The sequence below is a fragment of the Panthera pardus genome, unplaced genomic scaffold (assembly GCF_024362965.1).
Source record: "Panthera pardus isolate Hobbes unplaced genomic scaffold, ASM2436296v1 HiC_scaffold_8, whole genome shotgun sequence".
In the NCBI taxonomy this organism is placed as follows: Eukaryota; Metazoa; Chordata; class Mammalia; order Carnivora; family Felidae; genus Panthera; species Panthera pardus.
In genome coordinates this window covers 34898899-34914825 of record NW_026527013.1, presented here as the reverse complement: position 1 = coordinate 34914825, position 15927 = coordinate 34898899, and the positions used below count along the sequence as shown (strand labels likewise).

The 15927-nt window shown below is 37.9% G+C and overlaps 1 protein-coding gene across 2 annotated transcripts in view; it reads left to right on the top strand.

Annotated features, from left to right (window-relative positions):
* Nucleotides 1–15927, top strand: part of SUCLG2 (succinate-CoA ligase GDP-forming subunit beta) — a 330026-nt gene that overhangs the window by 51807 nt on the left and 262292 nt on the right. For both annotated transcript variants that reach the window (XM_019469764.2, XM_019469763.2), the window contains exon 2: nucleotides 538–679. In XM_019469764.2, coding sequence (XP_019325309.1) covers nucleotides 538–679 — 142 coding nt within the window. The remainder of the gene's footprint in view (nucleotides 1–537; nucleotides 680–15927) is intronic.

Here is a 15927-nt window from a genome sequence, read left to right as displayed (position 1 = left end):
GACAATGCAGTGCCTAATTTGGATTTTCTCCTCCCGCCCCCTCTCTGCCCCTTCCAGCTTCTTCTTGCATGCTCTCTCTTCCTCTCTCAAATAAATAAACTTAAGAAAATAATTTTTATTCTTTTTTTTTTAAATGGTCTCATTTATTCTTAAATATTTACAGACTCAGGGAGCTGCAAAAAAAGTGCAGCAGTCCCACATACCCTTCCCCCTCTTCTCCTCACGTTGATATCTTAGGTCTTTTTAGTTCAATATCAAAATTAGGAAATTGATATCGGTACATTCTTGTTAACTAGATGATAGACCCTATTCACTTCTCACCATTTCTTTAAACCTGCATTCATTTGTGTGTGTGGTTGTCTTAAACATTTTTGATTAGAAAAACAAGCATGAAGAATTTATATAGGAGTTTTTTTTTCCTTTTAAAAAAAGGTGTTGCTGATTGTTTGTGGGTACCTATAAGACTGGCTACATACATTGACTGTTCCTTTTCTTATTTGTAAGCGTTCTTACCTCTGTCTCTCTCAATCTCTCTAGGCAGTGCAGTTAACCCCCCGAAGATGGCTGAACCTGCAGGAATACCAGAGCAAGAAACTGATGTCTGACAATGGAGTGAAAGTTCAAAGATTCTTTGTAGCAGACAGTGCCAACGAAGCTCTGGAGGCTGCTAAGAGACTAAGTAAGCTAATTCACAACAGGTGAAATGCACTTGCCCAAATTAGTGACCTCACAGGTAGCGGTGTCCCAGTAGGTAAATTTCTATGTAGCGTGTTATACGAACGGTGCTGATACAGTGGAAAGCTTTTGAATCGCAAAGGCAAAAGAGCCCAATTAGGAGACCTTGATTCTTTTCTTCACGAGATAGCAGCATATGGGATGTCACTCTGGTAATTTTTCCAAAATATTCAGCCATATTGTCACATAGTTCTCTTTTCTTTGGGTTAGTGGCTGGGAGAAATAAGGGTGTAGAGTATCAAAGAGAAACCCACAGCAGGGTAAGGCAGGAAAGATGGTTGGCATCCTTTTTAAGCCTCTAGTAGGGAAAGTTCTCTGAGTGGAGGAGAGGAAGGGGAAGGACATGCATTTGGACATGCTGAGTTTGGGTCAGGGTTTTGCCCTCCCATTTATCAGCTCTGTAACTCTGTATAAGTGCCTTCTTCTTTTTGTGGCTCAGTTTCCTCATTATCTATTAAGGCTAATGTGTTATCTCCTAATGCTGGTGTGCGCCTTCAAGGGAGACTATACATTGGTTTGTGGTAGAAAATCTAATCTCCGTAATTATAGATTGTGAAATTAGGAACCAGATCCTGCTGTTTTTCCATGCATATTCCTTCTGGTAGCATACAGACTCTCTTACTGTCAGTCTGGATTAGCACTGTCCAATAGAAATATAATGTGAGCCACTTAAATATTTCAAAATTTTCTGTATTAAGAAAAGTAACAAGAAATCGGTGAAATTAGTTTTACTAATATATTTTGTTTACCCCAATATGTCCAAACTGCTATCATTTCAACATGTAATTAACGTAAAACAATTATCAATGGGACAGTGTACGTCCAGTTTTTGTCCTCATCTTTAGAAATCTGGTTTGTATCTGACATTCCAGCCCATTTCGTTTCACACAAGCCACATTTCAGATACTTGATAAACATGTGGGGCTGGTGGCTGTGGTGTCAGTCAGCCTAGATCTGGACACTAGAAGGATGTACATGTGTATTCTTTGTCTTCAGGCTTGGAGAGCAATTGTTTCCCACCAGAAAGAATAGAGCATCTGCTAACTGTCCTTGCCAGGCAGCCGTAGCAAACAAGTTTGAGAGTGCAAGATAGAAGCAGGCTCCACATTTCAATTTCCCAATTTTCTATGCTCTTTTAAGAGTAAGTGGCGAGGTACTTCAGGTAGTAATTGTTCTTTTATCTCCCTTACAGAGTTCCCCCAGATGCTTATTTGCCAGATGCTTTCTATGTTATGTCAGTTGAAATGTATGTTTATTCTTTCCTTCAACAAGTATTTATTGATTGTCAGCCACATGTATTAGGCACCGTGGATACAGCTGTGGAAGATAAGCAAGCCCTCTTTCTTTTTAAAACTTACATTCTAGAAGGAAATTAATTTGTAATTTTCAGATGCTAAATGTAGAAATTGAGAGTGACTTATAGTTTAAGAAATGGAAATTGGTTTCATTTTCAAAAACTATCAAAATTGGTTTTCATGGTGAAAAAAAAGGTAAAATTCGGCCTACACGAGGATGAGAGCTCCACTGTGCAGTGTGGGAATAGACTCAGTAAAGGTTAGTATTCCAGCCTTTTTACATGAAAGGATCATTTTTGTTTTATACTCCTGTGGTTTGGGGAATGGATAATGAGAACAAAGAAATGTAAAGTTCAAGTCGGTCTTTGGTCTTCATTTTCCCCATTATTTCTGCAAATGTGCTGACATACTAGTATTCCAGGTCCAAGGATTCTTCTTAAGGGAATTCTGGAAGCCAGCTGATTACTACTCCCTCCCCACTTAGGTATAGCATAGCAGGGAGGGCTTACCTTTTAGATTTTCAGTGGAGATTTTGGCTTACTGAGCTAAGCGGCTTCTTAGTCACAGATTAGTTTTATAAACATTTATATAGCTGCCACTTTATGGTTGGGCATTCTCTACTGTGTTTGTAAGACAGAGTTTTTGCTCTTCAGGAATTAACGAGGTGCCCTTCATATGCTGGGCCCAGGGTGAAAGCAGGGAAAGAGACAATAAAGCAAGTTTAAATAAAAGTAAAATTAAGAAAATTAAAATAAACTTTTCAAAAAGCCATTTTGTTTCTTGAGGAGTGGTTTTAGGAAAATCATACTGGATTAAAGGATTGAGAATGACCCAGCTGTGTCTGTACCTGGGCCTGTGCAAACCTGTGATAATTCATTTAAGTGATGTGGCCATGGGAGTGCTTCTCTGATCCTATTTAGAGCTAAAAGGGAATTTAGAGAACAAGTCCAAGCCTCTCATTTGCTGAATGAATGAATAATCCTTCTCTTACTCAGGGAGGAGTTTTGGAGGAAGGAGGGTCTCCTCTGGCTTTTGTTGTATAATAGACAGTTTTGATCAGAGGGAATATTTATAGTATTGGAAGAAGAGATGGTACCAACTCTAGTTAGTTAAAAGTGTAACAAATTGATTGTAAATATAAAAGTCACTGAGGTTGGCTAGAGAGAGCAAAACAAGAAGAATCTGGCAAAACTTCACCGCGTTTACCTGATTGTTGCTACAAGGTAGACAAGAATCAATGGCACAAGTTTTACTAAGTAGATTTGAGGTTAAGGTTAAAGCTGGACTACACATGCATTTTTCTGCCTGCCCCGACAATTAGGATATTTTAATGGAGAAAAATTACAGAAAAGGGTAATAATGCTTAACATAGTAAGTGCTATATAAGAGTTTGTCACTATCATCAGCAGCAGCAGCAGCATATGATTCCAAGGAATTCACCGCTGTCGTGATTCACATTCATAGACAGATAAGAGACGTGTGATCAGTAGTTTCTTGATCCTGTGTCAAGACTTCATATTTTAATTTGAAAAATTTGTAAATGACTGAAATGCATTTGCTTATTACCTTTCTATTTTATTCATATTTGGCTGTATTTGAAATACAATGACACATATAAAATACTTTGCAAATAAGTGTTGGTGTTAGTCATGCCTTTGATTTCCAGGAATCTCCATATGGATTGTAAAGCTCTTTCTTTGTGTCTGAACCCACATTCCTGGCTCCTGTTGGCCATCTCGTTGTGGGTGCCTCCATCTTTCTTGGCCCAAATGGAATTTGTCACCTCTGGAGGTTGCTCCAAACCTTCTCTTTTTCTTACCTCCTCCTACTTACCCATCTGAGATTCCTCCAGATCATCTTTTTTTTTTTTTTCTCTTTAAGTTTCTATTTCAATTGAATCTAACATTTCGAGGAACCTCCACACCATTTTCCACAGTAGCCTCACTAGTTTGTATTCCCACCAACGGTGCATGAGTGTTCTTTTTTCTCCACATCCTTGCCAACACCTTTTGTTTCTTGTGTGTTGAGTTTAGCCATTCTGACAGTTGTGAGGTGATATCTCATTAGAGTTTTGATTTATATTTCCTTAATACTAAATGATGATGAACATCTTTTTATGTGTCTTTTGGCTGTCTGTATGTCTTTGGAAGAATGTCTACTCATGTCTTTTGCCCATTTTTTAATTGGATTTTTTGTGCAGTTTTTTTAGTGTTGAATAAGTTCTTTGTATATTTTGGCTACTAACCCTTTATCAGATATGTCATTTGCAGATATCTTCTCCCATTTCATTGGTTGCCTTTTAGTGTTGTTGATTGTTTCCTTCACTTTGCAGAAGTTTTTTTTATTTTGATGAGGTCCCAATAGTTCATTTTTGCTTTTGTTTCCCTTGCCTCAGAAGACATATATAGAAAGAAGTTGCTACAGCTGATGTCACGAAGTTCCTGCCCGTGTTCTCGTCTTGGATTCTTGTCTCAAATTTAGGTTTTTAATCCATTTTGAATCTATTTTTGTGTGTGATGTAAGAAAGTCATCCAGTTTCATTCTTTTGCATGTTACTCTCCAGTTTTCGCAACACCATTTGTTAAAGAGACTGCTCTTTTCCCATTGAATATTCTTTCCTGCTTTGTCAAAGATTAATTGACCATGTGGTTGTGAGTTTATTTCTGGGTTTTCTATTCTGTTTTATTGCTCTATGTATCTGTTTTTGTGCCAGTACCATACTGTTTGGATTACTGTAGCTGTATAATATAACTTGAAGTCTGGAATTGTGATGCCTCCAGCTTGGCTTTGCTTTTTTAAGATTGCTTTGGCTATTTGGATTGCTTTTGGCACCACTTTTGTGGTGCCATACAAATTTTAGGACTGTTTGTTCTGGTTCTGTGAAAAATGCTGATGGTATTTTGATAGGGATTGCATTGACTCTGTCAATTGCTTTGGGTAGTATAGATATTTTAACGATATTTGTTTTTCTAATCCATGAGCATGAAATGTCTTTCTGTTTCTTTGTGTCCTCTTCAGTTACTTTCATCAGTGTTTTCAAAGTACAGGTCTTTCACCTTTTTGGTTAGTTTTATTCCTAGGTATCTCATTATTTTTGGTGCAGTTATAAATGGTATTGTTTTCTTAATTTCTCCTTCTGCATGGATCTCACAAACCATTAGATCATGACCTGAGCCAAGAGTCAGATGCTCAACCGACTGAGCCACCTAGGTGCCCCAAAATGCAACAGATTTATTTACATTGATTTTGTGTCCTGCAAATTTATTGAATTCATGGATCAGTTCTGGCAGTTTTTTTGGTGGAGTTGTTTAGATTTTCTTTCTATATATAGTATCATGTCATCTGTAAATCGTGAAAGTTTTTACTTCTTCCTTACTGATATGGATGCCTTTGATTTCTTTTTGTTGTCTGATTGCTGTGGCTAGGACTTCTAGTACTGTGTTCAATAAAAGTGGTGACAGTGGATGTCCTTGTCTTGTTCCTGACCTTAGGGGAAAAGTTCTCAGTTTTCTTCCATTGATGATGATAGCTGTGGGTTTTTCACATACGGCTTTTATTATGTTCCCTCTAAACCTTCTTTGTTGAGGGTTTATATCATGAATGAATGTTGTACTTTGTCAAATGCTTTTTTGCATCTGTTGAAATGATCATACGGTTTGTCTCCTTTCTCTTGTTGATAGGGTATATCGCATTGATTGATTTGCAAATGTTGAAACCCCCTTGCAACCTAGGAATAAATACCACTTGATTGTTGTGATTTTGTTAGTGTATTGTTGAATTCAGTTAGTATTCTATTGAGGATTTTTGCATCTATGTTGATCAGGGCTTTCGGCCTGTAGTTCTCTTTTGTGGTGGTGACTTTATCTGGTTTGGTGTCAGGACAGTGCTGGCCTATTACAATTAATTTGGAAGTGTTCTGTTTTTAAGAAAAGTTTGAGAAGAATAGGTATTAACTCTTCTTTAACTCTTAGATAGAATTTGTCTGTGAAGCCATCTAGTCCTGGACTTTCGCTTGTTGCGTTTTTATTTTGATTTCTGATTCTATTTCTATGCTGGTTATTGGTCTGTTCAAATTCTCTATTTCTTCCTGTTTCAATTTTGGTAGGTTATATGTTACTCGAAATTTATCCTTCTCTTCTAGGTTGTCCAATGTTGGCCTGCAATTTTTCATAATATTCCCTTACAATACTTTGTGTTTCTTTTGTGTTGGTTGTTATTTCTCCTCTTTCATTTGTGACTTTGAGTTCTTTCTCTTTTTTTGTTTTTGATAAATTTGGCTAGTGGTTTATCAATTTTTTTGATCTTTTCAAAGAAGTAGTTCCTGGTTTCATTGATCTGTTCTATTGTTTTTTTTTCTTAGTTTCTATATCATTTATTTCTGCTCTAATCATTATTATTTCCTTCCTTGTGGTTTTGGGTTTTGTTTGTTGTTCTTTTATTGGCTCCTTTAAGGTGTAAGGTTAGTTTGCTTATTTAATGTTTTTCTTGCTTTTGAGTAGGCCTGGATTGGTATAAACTTCTTTTTTAGAACCACTTTTGCTGTATCCCAAAGGTTTTGGATTGTTAACATTTTCATTTTCATTTGTTCCCTTGTACTTTTTTATGAACTTTGATTTCCTTTTGACCCATTCATTGTTTAGTAGTGTGTTATTTAACCTCCATGTATTTGTGGTCTTTCTAGATTTTTTCTTGTGATTTACTTCTAATGTTATAACGTTGTAGTCAGAAAAGATGCATACTATGACTTTGATCTTGAATTTGTTGAGGCTTGTTTTCTGGGCTAACATGAGATCTGTTCTAGAGAATGTTACATATGCACTTGAAAAGAATGTGCATTATGCTGTTTTAGAATGGAATGTTCTGAATATATCTATTAAATCCATCTGTTCCAGGGTGTCATTCAAAACCATTGTTTCCTTGTTGATAGGATTTCTGTCTTGATGATCTGTCCATTGATGTAAGTGGGGCGTTAAAGTCCCCTACTATTATTGTATTATTATGAATTAGTTATTAACTGTCTTATGTCTTTGGGTGCTACTCTGTTGGGTGCATAAAAATTTATAATTGTTATATTTTCTTGTTGGATTGTCTCCTTTATTATTATATAGTGTCCTTCTTTGTCTTTTGTTACAGCCTTTGTTTTAAAGTCTATTTTGTCTGATATAGGTATCGCTATTCTGACTTTCTTTTGACTTCCATTTGCATGATAGATGTTTCTCTGTCTCCTCACCTTGAATCTGCACTTGTCTTTAGGTCTAAAATGAGTCTCGTGGGCAGCAGATCCACAGGTCTTATTATTATTATTTTTTTATCTATTCTGTCACCCTGTGTCTTTTGATTGACATGTTTAGTCCATTTACACTCAAAGTAATTACTGGTAGGTATGTTTTTATTGTCATTTTATTATTTGTTTTGATGTCTGTTTCTGAAGATTTTCTCTGATCTTTTCTTGTTTTTCTCTCTTTCATGTTTTACTGATTTTCTTTAGTGATATATTTTGATTTTTTGTCTTTATTCTTTGCATATTTATTAGTGGTTTTTGATATATGGTTGCCATTAGGTTTTTATATAACCTCTTCTGCATATAGCATTCTCGATTAAGTTGATGGTCCTTTAAGTTTGAACCCATTCTTTACTCCTCTCCTCTCTACATTTTAAGTATATGGTGTCATATTTTATATCCCTTTATTTTGTTAAATTTTTGACTGATGTTTTTACAGAAATACTCATTTTTACTCCTTTTGTGTTTCCTACCTTTATACTATCACTTCTGTCTCTCCTTTCCACTCAGTCCCCTTTAATATTTCTTGTAGGGATGGTTTAGTGGTTATGAACTCCTTTAAGTTTTATCTGAGAAATTCTTTACCTCTCTTCCTGTTCTGAATGATAGCCTTGCTGGATAGAATATTCTTGGCTGCACATTTTTGCCTTTCAGCACTTTGAATGTACCATGCCACTGCCTTCTAGCTTAGAAAGTTTTTGCTTGAAAAATCTCCTACTATCCTTATGGGTTTTCCCTTGAAAGTTAATGCCTTCTTTGGTCTTGTTGCTTTTAAAATCTTTTCTTTTTCATCATATGTTTTTCAGTTATTATGTGTCCTGGTGTGGATCTGCTTTTGTTGATTTTGATGGAAGTTCTTTGTGCCTCCTGGATCTGGATATCTGTTTCCTCCCCCAGATTAGGGAAGTTTTCAGCTATTATTTCTTCATATAAATTTTCTGCCCCCTTTTCTCTTTCTTCTTTTGGGACTCCTGTAATATGAATATTACTATGTTTAATGGTGTCCCTGGGTTCCCTAAGTCTATTCTTGTTTTGCATAATTCTTTTTTCTCTCTTTTATTCAGCTCGGTTACATTCCATAAGTCTGTCTCCTAGGTCACTAATTCATTCCTCTGATTCTTCTATCCTACTGTTCATTCCTTCAGGTGTGTTTCTCACTGCATTTGCTTTTCACCCTTTATCTCTGTTGTTTTTCCTTCTCTATGTGTTAAGGCCCTCATTTATGTCTTCTACAATTTTCTCAAGTCTAATGAGTGTACATATGATCACTCTTATTTCTATATGTTTTGCTTAAATCTCCGCCCATGGCCTTGTCCCAGTCTTTCTTTTGGGATAAATTTCTCTGTCTTCTTATTTCCTCTAAGTTTGTATGCCTCTTTCTGTGTGTGTTAGGAAAGTCAGCTACATCTCCTGTTCTTGAGGGTAATGGCCTTATGAAGACGAGAACCTGTAGCGCCCTGCCATGTCACGTCTCTTGTTCCCAAAGGTTGATGCTTCTGGGAGTGTCTCCAGTGTGTGCTGTGCATGCTGTGCTATTTTGTTCCAGCCACTTTATCCTCTAGTCCAGTTGTTTACAAAGGGCCTGTTTGCCTGATGTGGACAGTGTTGGATCCTTGGCTTAAATGTGGCTTGTTTTAACTAGACGTGCTCTGATCTGCTTGTGAAATGAGACCTCTTGCTGCTGCCACTGGAACCAAGGCTCCACAAACCTCTTTGGTTGGGAGATGTGTTGTGGACAGGAGTTTGGACTACTCTTATCAGGAAGGAGGACTGGGAAGGGCGGTTCCACCAGGATGTGGTGGGGCGGGGCTTGGTGTAAGCAAGCTAGGTAGTAAGTGTCTGAGCTGTGCTGGTTCCCACAGGTGGCCCTGTGCTTATACTGAGGGATGGTGGAGGGAGATGGTTTCCCCCAGTTCCTCTGTTCCTGGAGGGGTTTCTTCACAGGTTCTACCCCTCTGGGACATACTCCCAAGATGTGGAAGCCCCAGGTGCTCTTCAGATGGCTGTTTCCATGCTGTATGTCTATGGGGTATTTGCGCTGCCTTTTCTCCATGAGCAACTCCAATGTCCTCTGAGCTCCCCCAGAACCGAGCATACTGACCTTCAAAATTCCAGACTTCAAGCACCGCTGGCTGCAAGAACCCATGGCCCTCTAAGCCAATTGCTGCCGGCATTCACCCTCCCTGTGGATTCTCCAATGTGCTAGTCTGTCTCTTGGCCCTTTCTGTTACTGTGGCTTTCCCTCCACTGGAATAATGGCCACAATCGGTTTCTCTCCCAAGCTGTCTCCACTCTTCCCATCCTCCTTGATGTAGTCTCCCCTGTACCCTCAGTTGTGGAGTTCGTTTTGCTATTCCTTAGAGTTGGGGAGTATTTAGGATGATATGATAGTTATCTAGTTGTAATCATAGGAGGAGGTGAACCTGGAAACTTCCTACTCCACCACCATCTTCCCTTCCTTCCCCAAATGTTGCCGTTTTTAGTGCTGTGTTGTTACTTTGTTAAGCAAAGAAACAGGTAGAGTAAGGTTAAAAACTTGCCAAAGTTGTATAGCTAATAAATGACAAAGATAGGATTTCTACCAGCCAGATTAGATTTAATCTCCTCCCCAAACGTTTTTCCTCTTTGCTAACCTAATGATGATATTCTTGGGAGATTTTTGTGTGTGAGTCAGCATGTTTAAGATGGAAAATGCATATTAATAAAATTAGAAGATTGAATTAAAACGATGTGGCAGGTTCTAAGGCACAATTTATAGAAACTGTAATCTGCAGACATTTTCTTAATGATTCATTTTGTTGTATCTCTTTGGGCAAAAGAACATTTGCCATATAGTTATGGAAAGCTTGTTCATTTGAACATTTGTTTGAAATGGGTAATGCAAACCTTTTTTTTTGTGAAACACAATTCATAATGATAACATATTGAGTGAAAGCCTCATTTTCTTGTGTAGAAAGTAGACTTATGTCTGATTGAGAGAGTAAATTTGGTTTGGTGAATTAAGTTTTTAATATGTGGATAATATTCATTTCTGAAGCAGTATGTATGAACCACCTTTTGTAATCATACTTTAAGGAGGGCATTGTGTCTCTTGCATACAATTTTCTCAGAAGGTTTAGTAGTTATGCTTTCCTCTGTTGTTAAATTTAATGTATACAATCAATAGTTAATTACAGAATACCTACTGTATGCATAGCTAATCTTTATGTTGCCTTTCAGTTCTCTTTAAAGGTGAATGAAAGAATATGTCTCTCATGTAAATCAAAACCCTGTCTTAAAGGAGTATTTGCATATAACTATAGGTGAAACTACCTTTTAGTTTTAGGAATCTCCATAATTTATTAATTTTTCCAGTCATGTTGATGTGAGACTCTCAACATTTGATTAAGCAAGAAGAGTATAATTCAGAAACTCACAGTTTTATTTTTTGCCAGGAAAGAAATTGAAATATGAATGGAAAAATTAATCTTCTCTGAGCTAATGACATGCATCCTAAAATGGAGATAAGGAGCTTTTATTGAACTTGAATAGCTTTGGATTGCTTTCAGCTACAACATGTTTCCATTTGTCAATATGATAACTTATTCTCTGAGTTTTATATAATCACATCCTATAAAGCTTGGTGAATTACAGTATTAAGGAATTGTATTTTATGTAAAAAGGAAACTGCTGCCCATTGACTACTGATTGACGTATACTATTAACACTGTAGGCAGTTAAATTCATGGCAGACCTCCTCGATTTTGTGGCTTTGTCCTATCACCTTATGTGGTTAGGATCTTGCAAAAGATTTTACATCCTGTGTGTTGAAATGATGGTCATGATTGTCTTATAAAGACAGTTGAGGATAGCCTTGATTTCTGTGTATTAAATCTTAATTTTACTTTTGTATCAGCCTTTCATTATTTTGAATCTGGAATCAGGGCAAAGAAGGAAGAGTCCTGGCAAGTGTGGCCCATCAGAGTTGGAGCAGTGTTTGCTTTCTAGGAGTAATGGTGGTGCCTTCACGAGATAGATGGTTTCTGTGATGAGATGTGTTCCTGGCTGTTTTGATGTCTTTTGATGCCTTTCTATTTTTTGAGCCTGATTTTCTCACCTCCTTTGTGCACCTTCCTAATATCTCCTGTAATTTACTTTATGCTTATTTCAACTAGAGTTAATTTTCATTGCTTTCCGCTGAGAACTCTGACTCATCCAGACAACAAAAAGTGCTTAGCATAGGTCCTGAGACATAGTAAATGCTCAATAAATATTTTTACTTAGAAAATTTTCACTTGCTCATGTTTACTTCCAAATGATCCTTAAAGAAACACCTTGATTGACTTTAAAGGCTTTCCTTAACTGTCTTTATGAGTGGATCCCCTTCAACAAGTTGTGTCTTTTAATATTTTATATGGTACATATTTTCCAAAGAGATCCCCCATTTTATAAAATGTTCCTTTCTATTCTTCCTGAATCTGCAGATATGCATGGGCTTCTCTGGTCATCTCCTTAGAATTTCTCTCTCTCCTTAGAATTCTCTCTAGAATTTTCGCTTCTTTTTCCTAATTGTCCTCTGGTGTTCACTGATAGAAATGGCAGGGGACCTATAGAGTCAGGACAAGATCAAGGCAGGTTGTAGGCAGGAAGGCTTTAGGGAAGTGCACATGTAACTTCCTCTCAGTTTCCTTAGAAACTAATGAGAACAGCACTTTGAAAGTAAATGTCTTAACTTGAATTTCAGTGGTATACTAAAGCAAGGATTAATTATTCTTCTCACATTTTAACCAATAAAAATTGTAGTGGTGACATTAACCTTTGGCCTCTTGCTATGTGCCTGGCATCATGCTGAGCATTCAGTAAGCATTCATGTAATCTTCATTTAAACCAGAGGGAGACGTTTTCCTTTAGGGACTGGTTCTGAATATCACCAGATCTCCACATGCCCGTGATTGTGTATCCACGGTAACTGACATAATTTTACTTTCTGTTTTCTCAGTGTGTCATTAATGCAGTTTATTTATCAACTTGTGTTTTAGAGCTACCTCATTGTGAGTAAACAAAGAAGTTATGTTGCCACATGGTCTAATTTTCCAGGACTTTCCTGTGAACTGTTGCTCCCTGGGGTCTTTTAAGTCACCAGAGGGTAGCTTATGGGGTTGTAAATGTAGAACAACTTTGCCTGGGCTAGGTGGGCATAGGGAGTAGCTCTGTATTAACTGTCCAGATAGAGTGGCCTTTTTAATGAACTCTTAAATGTAAACAGACAGGTCTCTTCTGATTATGAAAGTAACATGCTTTATTATTTCGATTTAAAAAAACACAGAAAAGTACAACGAAGTGGAAACCTCCTCAAATCTCATTATCCAGAGGGAATTCCCTTCCTTAACATGAACATATTTCCCTCCATTTTTCTTATGCATTCATTCATCCAGTCAGTCAGCAACATTAATTCCTGTGCACATATGTACATAAACATAATTGAGAGGCAATCTTTGTTTGTAAATTTGGGGAAAATATAATGCATATAGGCTTGTAATTCTGCTTTACAAATTTTGCATCATAAATTAAGCATTACCCAAATATTAATTTTTTTTCAAAAACACTGTTTTAATGGTTGTATGGTAATTCCAGTTTGACTATGTTATTTCTTTTTTTAAACGTTTTTAATGTTTGTTTATTTTTTGAGAGAGACAGAGACAGAGTGTGAGTGGGGGAGGGGCAGGAAGAGAGAGAGGGAGACATAGAATCTGAAGCAGGCTCCAGGCTCCCAGCTGTCAGCACAGAGCCTGATGCGGGGCTTGAACCCACAAACTGTGAGATCATGACCTGAGCTGAAGTCAGACGCCCAACTGACTGAGCCACCCAGGCACCCCTTAGCTATGTTATTTCTTATCATGACTCATTTAGATTTTTTTTCTTGTTTTGGCATATTAGGTAATGCTAGTCTTACAATACATAAACTACCAAATTCCCAGTAGCTTAATATAATAAAGAAGTATTTCAGTTGTTTTAAGTTTATTTATTTAGTTTTGAGAGAGAGAGAGAGAGAACGAGTGGGGAGGGGCAGAGAGGGAATCCCAGACGGCCTCTGCACCATCAGTGTGGAGCCCGACGTGGGGGTCGATCTCATGAACCGCACTGCGAGATCATGACCTGAGCTGAAATCAGGAGTTGGACGCTTAGCCGCCTGAGCCACCAGGAGCTCCTAAAGAGGTATTTCTTAGTCACTTAGAAGCCCGGTGTGGTGTTCTTAGTCTGCCTCCAAGTGCCGACTCACAGATCGAGCTTCCTGTCGTTCCACTCTGCCCCCTTCAACACATGGCTCCCAAACGTGACCTGGCAGTTGTGTTCATCCCAACCACTTAACAGGTGAAGAGAGCACGGAGGATTACCTGTGGACATTTTGCATGGGGCCACATCGCTTCAGCTCACACTCTCATGGCTGAAGCTCCTCAGCTGATCACAGTGAACAAGAGAGACTGGGAGGTTGTCTCAAGGCACACTCAGGAAGAGGAGCAAGTGGGTGTGGTGATAATGTAGTATTCTCTGTAGCATTTAGAATTTGGAGGAAATGGGTCTCTCTGCGTCCTGGCTTAGGCTGAACGTGGACTGTACAGTGAGAACAGACCTCTCCCTCCGGCTGTGTTTTGATTACTTCAGCCACAACTGACTTGACTAGAACATTGAGGATGATAATGCGTACTTCATGGAACGATTCTGATAAAAACACGCAAATGCCTTCTACAAGTGAGGCACTCACCCAATTCCCTTCCTTCTTCTTTTCCTTCTTTTTTGACCCAATCTGAGTGCGTGTTCTGAAGTGTAATAAAAGGAATATAATAATAGTTATTAAAAACATCAACAGCAGATGAAAAAAAGGCTCAGTGCTTTTGAAATAACACCCGAATGTTAAACTATATTTAGTGTGCAGCTCGTCAGATGATTTGATAATGAGTATATTACTCATATACTGTTGGTTGATATTTTCTAGGGAGATGGTGGTATATGAAATCAAAAGTTGAATAATTTTGAAAGAAAATGAAAACCGTTCTTTTTTACACTGTAACAGAATAAATATTACCTAAGGAATTATGCTTTTAAGATGCTACGCTATTCCCCAAGGTGGTTGTTACAGGAGTTGGCAGTGTTTAACAGATGTTCACAAGTCGTACTAAGGCTCCACTTGAGTTTTCTAGGTTACTTACAAAAACGTCAGGAAATGAATTGAGAAAGTTAAAAAAAAAACATTGCTTGATTTACCTTAGGAGGAAAACCAGATGAGTAAACAAGCTACCTCAATTATGTATTTTTTTTTTGTTTTTACTTTCATTCAACCTGGAACACGCTAAGGGATGTGTGAGTCTATTGTTCTCTCAAATTAAATGTGGGCCAAGTATTAGAATATTTTTTGTCTTCAAGGCTTTTATTTGAGCAAAGATACTAGTCACTTCAGTATGGGGAGAAAGAAGCAGATGGGGTGTGGATAACAGGGGAGAAATCACAGTGCTGGAAGTATTTGATATGCAAAACTCCAACTGTTCCCAGTCTTCAGGTGCTAGATGTAGCACTGAAGAACAGCTTCACATAAATGTATATTTTCTTTATAAATAAACTACACGTGAGCATCGTAAACATGAGAACATCTAGATCCCTTCATGACTTTCCTCTTGCTTGGAATTCCTTACTGCTCTAACGTCCTCAGTGGATTCAGGTTAAGCTCACATGGCCGCTTGTGCATGACGTACTCATGATCTGTCTTTCCCCCACTGTCTCCCTCTGTGTGCTTATTTTCTGTTGTGTGGTCACATCGCTTTCTTTCTTGCCTTTGTTCATGTTCCTTCCTCCCCAGAGTACCTTCTAACCCAGTGGAGATCACTGTGGAGTTGGTCTTAAATTCATATCCTGAGCCTGCCCCATGCTAGCTGTGTGACCCTAGGTGAGTGACCTAACTTGTAGAATTCTCAGTTTCCCCATCTGTAAAATGGGTTTAGTAATAATACTTGCTTCCTGGGTTTAGCAATAATACTTGCTTCCTAGGATAGCTATGAAAGTGAAATGAAGACGTGTGTATAAGGTATAGCAGAGTCTCAGTAGCGGGTAGCTGGGATCATTGTCATTGTTATTATCTCCCATTCATCTTGGTCCAGCTTAACTGTCACCTCTCATGGATACCTTCTGGGAGGTGTGTGGTGGTGTTTAAGTTGGTGGACTCTGGAGTCCACAGCCTTGGTTTCAGGCCTTGCTGTACCCCCTTACTAGCTGCATTTTAACTCCTGTAGGAGTTAAATGCCACTTCCTCATCTGTAAAATATGGGGCATCAGTACTATGGGATTGGTTGGGGAAATGTCCTAGGTCTTATTACAGTGTCTGGCTCAGAAGAAACATGGGTAGATGTTGTCATAATATATATTTATATATTTGAATTGAGATATAATTGACATGACATACTAGTTTCACGTAATGATTCAATATGTGTATATATTGGGAATGATCACTACATTCAATCTAGTTAGCATCTATCACCACTCTAGTTACCATCTATCACCACATATAATTAGAAGCTTTTTTTGTTTTCTTGTGAAGAGAACTTTGAAGATCTCCTTTCTTACCAACTTCCAAATATACAGTACAGT